General features: G+C 52.9%; 2 protein-coding genes across 2 annotated transcripts; both read right to left on the bottom strand.

The window, feature by feature from the left end:
• Positions 1–2,527: 2,527 nt before the first annotated feature.
• PHACADRAFT_248829 (uncharacterized protein) lies at positions 2,528–4,456 on the bottom strand. Its single transcript, XM_007391290.1, has 6 exons — positions 3,946–4,456; positions 3,828–3,886; positions 3,520–3,777; positions 3,028–3,467; positions 2,865–2,962; positions 2,528–2,812 (listed from the first exon to the last, which is right to left on the bottom strand). Exons 1-6 carry the CDS (start codon positions 4,152–4,154, stop codon positions 2,686–2,688), a joined length of 1,191 nt encoding a protein of 396 aa, XP_007391352.1. The 5' UTR covers positions 4,155–4,456; the 3' UTR covers positions 2,528–2,685.
• Positions 4,457–4,886: 430 nt separating this feature from the next.
• Positions 4,887–7,718, bottom strand: PHACADRAFT_135864 (uncharacterized protein; the record flags this gene model as incomplete). Its single annotated transcript, XM_007391289.1, has 15 exons — positions 4,887–4,975; positions 5,025–5,162; positions 5,219–5,251; positions 5,304–5,394; positions 5,565–5,862; positions 5,914–5,992; positions 6,059–6,232; positions 6,277–6,419; positions 6,500–6,561; positions 6,685–6,723; positions 6,781–6,839; positions 6,891–6,967; positions 7,021–7,090; positions 7,143–7,211; positions 7,640–7,718. 15 exons carry the CDS (start codon positions 7,716–7,718, stop codon positions 4,887–4,889), a joined length of 1,500 nt encoding a protein of 499 aa, XP_007391351.1.
• Between the last annotated feature and the right edge of the window lie 275 nt (positions 7,719–7,993).

Below are 7,993 nucleotides of genomic sequence, written 5' to 3'. Positions count from 1 at the left end.
ATGTGCGGGCCCGGCTTGGGCTCAAGCCCGGGCTTGGGCTTGTGACGACGTCGAGCCGAGCCCTGAGCCCGAGCCGAGCCCGAGCCCTTGGGCTTAAGCCCGGGCTTGCTCACAATACAACGAGTGTTCCGGTGCTATCAAAAGGGAATGTATTTGGGTGTAGTAGATTAATACTGCATGTACTCACTAAATTATAACCTCCAGAAGATCTACACCTGCGGAATAAGTCGAGTTGCAGCGAAGTCCACGGGCGTGCGCCTACGGCAGGCACCAGATGGTGACGCACAATCGTGCTCGGCGAGAGCCGTTACATCTAGAATATCTACATTTTGTCTTCTATGTGCATATTAGGTCGCTCTCTCCTTATTCTGAACTCAGGGAACGGTAACGGAGCCAGCACACCCAAGCCTGGGCTTCCGGGCCGGGCTTGGGCTTGACTACGCTCCGAGCCCGGCCTTGAGCCCGCTGCCAGGCTTGACTCGGGCCAGGCTTTTTGGGCCGGGCTTGGCGGGCTTGCAGGCTTTGAGGCCCGGCCCGCACATCACTAGTACTGATTTATTCGCAGTCTAAGAGGTTGCAGCCATATCTCACAAGGTTCAAGAACGACCGGGCGACTGCCGAGATTCTCAAGCAGTATATGCACAGTGTCTCGCGTGACGCCAAGAAGAAGCTCAAGATTGCCACGGCGAACAGCGGCGCAGATGCCTGTGGTGCTCAGAGCCTTGATGTCGCTCTCAATGGCATCTAGAATATCCATCGTGTGTGATGATCCAGTCTCTGTCGCTCCTTTGTTCTATCATAACTTTACCTGGTGATTATACCATACAGCTCGTAGTAAATAGCATACGAAACTGTATATTTGAACCTGTTCTAGTGTACTTTACAAATGTGACCATGAAATATGAACGTCATCTGTGAGCTTCTTGACCTTAAATGAGCCGGAAAAACCAAGCAATTGTTGGCATTAAGTGCCTTGTTTTGGCTTTCATGTGTCGAAAATACACGACAGACCTCACAGTGAGCACATGGCGATGGTTCAAATATATTGGGACATTTGTCCCAGAAATCGCCCCTTCTGAACACGCAGCTAAACCGGCTTTCTACGCCAGGTTACAAGGTCATTTCTCCCGCTTCCAGACCGGGCAATTTTCACCCGGGATGAACGCTACAGTGCACTCACTGGAGAGCTTTGCGGCGTAAAAATCCCAGATGAGAGGTGAGGTTGTGATGTTTGCAACCTGAGTAGGCCCCAGTGAGACGCTGATTCATGTAGATGCCCTCGACAGCGATTACGTTAGGTAGTGAGACTTCTAGCGACGCTTCCATCCTATAATAATCCAAAAAGATGCACTGGTCTCTCTTCATCTCTGTTTCGGCGTCAGGATCTGAATCTCTCCTTACGAAGCCCACGGCCTGAGATTGTCCGCCCGCTTGTACCACCGACGAAGTACGCTCCTTTGGGGGCACCGGTCCCGAGCGGTACTCGGCGCCGGATGGCAAGGGCTCGAAGGGATCGACCTGCCCAACAGATACAGATGCACTCCCGGCGGACACAGACGTGCTCGCAGTGTAAACGGGCTGTCTTGTCTTGTGGTTTTGGAAGACACCAACTTTCCGGCTGGATGTCTTCATAGTTCCCCGGATAAGAATGATGTCTTCTTCCTTAATGTCGAGACCCCTCGCTCTTGCCTGCTTCACCCAGTCACCGTGATGCTTCTTCATATATGCTGGAAAGATACTGTTAGGAGCAAGCGAGTCGAGGTCGGCATTGTCCGTGAGCTGTAGCATAGCACCTCTCTCTCACGTATACTTGTATTCCACCCCCGCTCCTATGGTGATACCGACCCCTTGCGCACTGCCTCTACGAGCAGCATCATGTATTGAACGTATGCGTACCAAAAGCGTCTTACTCACACACTGCCGGCGAATGACATTCCTCTAGGTTTGAGGCCACGGCTACTGATGACCTTCGTCTGCAGTACATTCTGCACGGTGTAGTTGAGCTCGTCGTCGTACTCCAGTACAGTATAGTCGTAGAGGTCATAGGACAGTCTTCTGGCGTAGTGGTCTGGAGGTTTGGTTACATTGAACAAGCGTCGAAAACGTCCTTGGTCTATGTAACCGACATCCCCTTTCTCAGGAGAAGTACCATTCTCCAAAGGCTCGGGAAACCACATAGCACGGCCGTACTCGCTAGAAGAGAGCTCTGCGGCGTAGACGTCCCAAGCAGGTGAGGAAGACATGCTGTCTGCAGCTTGAGCGAGCAAAGACAAGCTGCTAGTTAATGTAGACGTCCTCAGCGATGCGAGAGAGAACAAGAATGATGGCAATGATGGCGCTGCCAGTCAGTACGTGCAGCGCCGAACGGGATCGGGTAAAATGCCATAGATAGACAGAAAATCCGCCCATCCAAAGTGTGCGCAGTGCACAAAGGCAACGTTACTGTAACGCTAACTTGGCGAATAATGCGTAAGATTACACATTGGACGAGGTCGAACGATGGCAGACAAGCCGAAACAAACCAGAATTTTCGACACATCCTGTATTTAACGCAATACTCCACGGGCGTCGACGACTTCGCATGGACATACAAAAGAGTACAAATAATCCCACAGTTGAATATGGGAACACACCACACAGCCTGAGATCCTATTATTTGAGCATTTTCATTGGGTCTAGTCAGCTTTACGCATCAGCCCACAGCTCCTTCGCCGTCTGAACACAGAGCGTGAGCTTCCGCTTGACGTCGTCCTCTGAAACGTTGTTGCCTTCGGAGTGGGACGCGAAGCCGCACTGTGGCGATATGCAAATTCTGGGAGCGGGTAAGCCGAAACAGCAGAGCGTGGACGAACGCGAGTACGTACTGGTTCAGCGCTTCCTCGACTGTCCGCTTCTCTTCGCCGCTTGCGATCACAGTCGCGGCGTCGTGCACCTTGCGCTTGAGCACCTCCCTGTCCTCGAGCTATTCGCCAAAAAAAAAGCACGTATGTCAACCAGAAGGACCTGCGCAGCAGCGTCAGCACGCACCTCTGGCAGCTTCGACGACACAAGGCCGAGCACGAGGAACTTGTTCTTGGGCAGATACTTGAGCGGCTCGAACGTGCCCGCGCGGGGCGTGTCGTACTCGAGGTAGTACCCGTCGACGTTGATTTGCTGGAAGAGCTTGATCGCGATGCGGTCGTAGCCGCCCTCGCTGAAGTGCATCCCGTCCTTAAAGTTGCCGCGGCAGAGGTGCAGGCCGACGACCATGTCCGTCGGGCGCCCCTTCAGGCAGTTGTTGTACGCCCGGATGTACGTGTCCAACACCGCGTCGGGGTCGAGCCCCGCGTCCTGCATGCCCGCGATCATCGACTCGGCACAGAAGTACGCGAGCAGCGGGTCGTCGAACTGGATGTGCCGGCAGCCCGCCGCGTAGAGGGCCTGGATCTCCTGCTGATACGCGAGTGCGACGTCCGCGAAGTATTCGTCTTGAAGCAGCATGTTAGGTTGGCAGAGGGAAGTATTGGCTACGCGTCTTACCGTCGTTGGCATACACAGACTTGGGATACGCGTACTCGCCGTGGCGTAGGTGGTACCACTCGGGTGCACATATGGTGATCTTGATGCGTGAGTGCTCCTCGGGCGTAGTCAGCGCCTTCAGCGCTTCGAACTGCGAAACGTAGAACGGTTGTGTGCGGGACAGCTTGCTCTCGCAGAGGTAAGTTGGCGCATTCTTAAAAGCGAGCTTCTTGAAAGCCGACGTGTCCGGGACATAGTCCTTGAAGATTTGCAGAGGGGCTGTCCTGAGATCAGCCATGATGACCCACCAGGAGCTATCGCGGACAGACCTTCTGGGATGTACTTCATACCATTCATGTTGTCGAATACTCCATCGAAAAACATGTGCCTATCAGCAGCGTTCAGTACATTCCATGGCGCAAACTGTCGCAGCACATGGTCGCGCACCTCCTGAACTCTCCATCCGTGATGGTCTTGATACCCGCCTCCCTCTGCATCTGCACAATAGCCCTGATAGCCTCATCCTCCACAGCCCTCAGCTCCTCTGCTGTGCACTCCTTTGCGTCGAACTCGCCCCGTTTCTTCAGCAGGTCTTGAGGGCGCTTCAAGGAACCGAGGTGCTCGGCGCGGTGGGGCGGGTTGATCTTGAACGACATTATGTTGTATGTACGGAGGGGTGGGTGTCGCAGTGGGCATGGGAGCCAGACATGGGGCTTTTGTATGTGTGAGCGGCGGATGTACTGTTTTTCCGGGCTAGGGTATGACGGAAACGTTATTGAACATAACCCTCCACCTTGATGGGCTCTGTCACATGAAGATGAATGGTGTCGACCATATGTTCGCAGGGCCAGCGGCGAGGAGCTACGTGCCAATTCAAACGTGGATAAGATCGACTCACTGCCCCGACGGGGTTTGTCTCAGGGCTATCCGGAGGCGCATCTCGCCGGAGAGAACTGTCTCAGGGCTGTCGTGTTGGTGTCGGGCGAATCTGCGACTCCCTTGCAACGGCTCCAGGCAACCTCGTCCGGCGGAGTCTAACGGGCATCGGTAGTCCATAGGGCTGCGGACATAGCAGCAACGGCGGGGCGCTCTCGAAGGCGGGGACAAGCACCAAACACAAACTCCCGTATTTGGCAGTCGTAGAGGTTCAGTTTTCCCTGCCTATCCGTTCTGTGCCAGACAGCATCTTATACATGCGGGACGGGCACCTTGATACAGGGGTAAAAAAGCTAATAGTTAAGGGTTATCATCATGCAAACCTCAGTGTTCAGCATTTGCTTCAGGTCCGGGTGTCTCACGGCTAAAGAACGCAGAAACACATTTATCTATCGATATTCCGTCTAGACAGGGTCGCCTAAAGTAACTTCTTGATGATATCCGCCGCTGTATTAAAATGCCATTATTGCGTCAGCTCGGCGAGTTCTTGATGAGATGGTCATGAAATGCTCACCTTGCTCGGCAATTCCGTAGACAATTGCTGCAATGATCGTTAACGCTCGCATCAGGAACACTCTACTGTTACGCACCTTGGGTATGAACCGCTACCATGAGCGGCAACACTGACAGATCCACAACGCGCATATTTTTTGTTCCGTATACTCTCAGCTCCGGGTCCACCACCCCACCGAGGTCTTTTGGCATCATCGAGCAGGTTCCACAAGTGTCTGCGGAATATAATGGCGTGGGCTGACAAGCTCATATGCGCGATCTGAATACATACGCCATGTGGTAGCAATATTTCTCCCAATAAATTCTGTGCGCCCTTCATGAACACAAATCGCAAGACGAGAGACGTTCGTGCTCACCTTTCAGTTTCTCATCGGTGGTAACGTCTACAGCTGATCCGGGTGTCAACTCGAGGTCAATCAAATCGCTGAACGGAGGGGTTCGGATGGCCTTGAAAATATACTTCAAGCCTTCAGCCAAGACCTCCAGGTCCATCCCATCCTCGAGATAGCGTGAATCGATCCGGGGATGCGCCTTTGGATCTGCGGACGCGATATGCTGCATGTATTTTAGTAGGTTACTCGGTAGATTTTAGATCTTCGACTCTTTCGTACAGTAACACCACGGGACCAGGGGTGCGTCAAATTGGATGTAATTCCCATGTGTGGCTTATGAGGCTCTGGTACCGGCCTGAACGCCGTGGCGGAAATCAGGTACTCGATGTCAGCTCCTTTATCACTCTCGAGAAGCTTCAGCATAAGCTCGAATTGCTTGCGGAGACCAGGAGAGTAAGTCGCCCAATTACTAGTCAGCTGCGCTTTCTTCTTTGCGATAATTTGCGGCACCCTGTCTGTCACCGTCTGCAAGGGCGTGAAGGCGAAGGCGTTCATGACAACGGTATAGTCGATGCTCAGTTTGCTGACAATATTATTGTCAGACTTCTACGCGTAGAAGATAATTCCTACCCACTGCATCTCCTTCACATCTACAGCCGCACGTTCATCAGTTAGCATGTGGCCAGAGATGAGGCCCTTCCCTTCCTTCATGCCTGAGCCAATTGAATGATGCTGTTGTTAGATTAGTGCTACCATAAATCACTGCAGGAACTACACACGCATATATGGTGATCGACAAACATAGTGCTCTTGCAAGTTACCTCCAACAGCCGGAAGGTCGATCACCGCGTTAATTCCCAAAGGTTCTAGGATCTCCTTATCCCCAATCCCGCTAAGTTCGAGAATCTGAGGGGACTTGATGGCTCTTGAAAGCACATCGCGCAGTTTTAAGACTCCAGAGACAACACAAAAGGTCAGAGCGAGGCTTATCCGGCACTTAAGATGATCTCGCGTGCGGCAAAGACCTTTTGCATTCTTCCACCATGCTTGAATTCGACCCCGCGAGCTACGACGTTCTCCCCTCTTCCCTCCGTCAGGATCCGACAAACATATGCCTCAGTTAGGACTTTGAGATTCGGTCTATCGAGTACCGGCAATAGGTAGGCCTGATCACTGTGGTCTCAAACCTCTCGGGAGTGGAAGAAAATATGTGCTCTTACCGTTGCAGCATCCACACGACGGCCCGAATCTGGGTCAACGGTTGATAGAACCTTCCAGGAGCCTATAATCTGCTTTTCTATTGGTGCGATGCATCGTTATGTACGGAATAAGCACCCACCTCACCGCCCAACTGCCGGAAGACAGATAAGCAGCTGTAGCTGCCAACCTTAGCAAATTCACTCACTGCGTCTGCGAGGACACTAAGCCCATTCTTAGCCAGACTCTAGAAGAGAACAGGGTTCAAATCTCCGCGCCCTTGTCACAGTCACCAGGTACAAACCTGTTGGAAGGCAGCATCGGCGCCCGTTCCAGTGGGAGCGAAGGACAGGGTCAGTGGACCTAAGACCAAAAGTCGTCGCGAGGAGATATAGGCAATAACCAGTGACGAACCACTATGTCCGACAGAGTCCGAATTATAAAGGTCTCGGAAGCCACCATCGATCTCACGAGGGCAGGGCGTACGAAATCTGCACGGACATAGGCTCCGCGACAATGGACATATCTTCAGGAATAGACGTACCCTTCTGCCTTCTTAGCATACTTCTGGAAGGTCTCCCAGTTCCAGCCCGGGTTTCCCAAGGCCTCTAACACTGGGACGTAGTTCAGCCCGTCTCATTCCGCAGAAGGCGGCTTTTTTCGTACTGTCCATCTCTTCATGGACAGGTTCGGTATAAGCAAGGACATTCATCGCAGAGCTGCCGCCAAGCCCAGCTCCTCTGTAGTCGTTTATTTAGTGCGATATTATGAGATGACAGAGATTTATCCACCGGTTCCAAGGAAGAAGGTGCGCCTGCGGGGCATTTTGTTGGGGTATGATTGGGAACGCCCAGTCATACTCGGGGTTCGTGAACTGTTTGCCAAATAGCAGCGGGTTGCCTGAATCACGGGCCTGTGCCTCAATTTTGACTGTGTCGGGACATCTTGGGCTTTCTCACGTATCAAGGGGTCGTCGAAGTGGGCTTTTCCCGCTTCCGAAACCGCAACGGTCACGTTGGAATCTCCACTAAGACGATGGGCGAGGACAGATCCTGCAGTCTGTAAGGGCTGGTCAGCAAAAATACGACGCCTTAGAACAAGAGTCCCGTACTCCGCAACCTAGCCAAAGGCCCCAAGTTAGCATGCAAGTATCTCTTTAGTACATCTGGGATACTCGCCAATAATAATATAGTCAAACAATTCGCCGTCAATGTCTTGACTGCGAGCGAGCTTGTCCGCCATCTCTCAGCTGCACCAGATAAGTGGACAACGGGGGCACAGAACGGATAACCAGCTCACGCATATATAACCAGATATCGGGCGTCCTTCATATCGATACGGTCTCAGGACGTCGTCCGATACGGCGCAAGACCGGCAGTGTTGCAGCAGCTAGAGCGCTTCTTGCCACTAGTGATGTGCGGGCCGGGCCTCAAAGCCTGCAAGCCCGCCAAGCCCGGCCCAAAAAGCCTGGCCCGAGTCAAGCCTGGCAGCGGGCTCAAGGCCGGGCTCGGAGCGTA

The sequence above is a fragment of the Phanerochaete carnosa genome, assembly GCF_000300595.1.
Source record: "Phanerochaete carnosa HHB-10118-sp unplaced genomic scaffold PHACAscaffold_2, whole genome shotgun sequence".
Classification (NCBI taxonomy): domain Eukaryota; kingdom Fungi; phylum Basidiomycota; class Agaricomycetes; order Polyporales; family Phanerochaetaceae; genus Phanerochaete; species Phanerochaete carnosa.
Note: the sequence above shows the minus strand (reverse complement) of the source record. Positions and strands in the feature narration are given on the sequence as shown.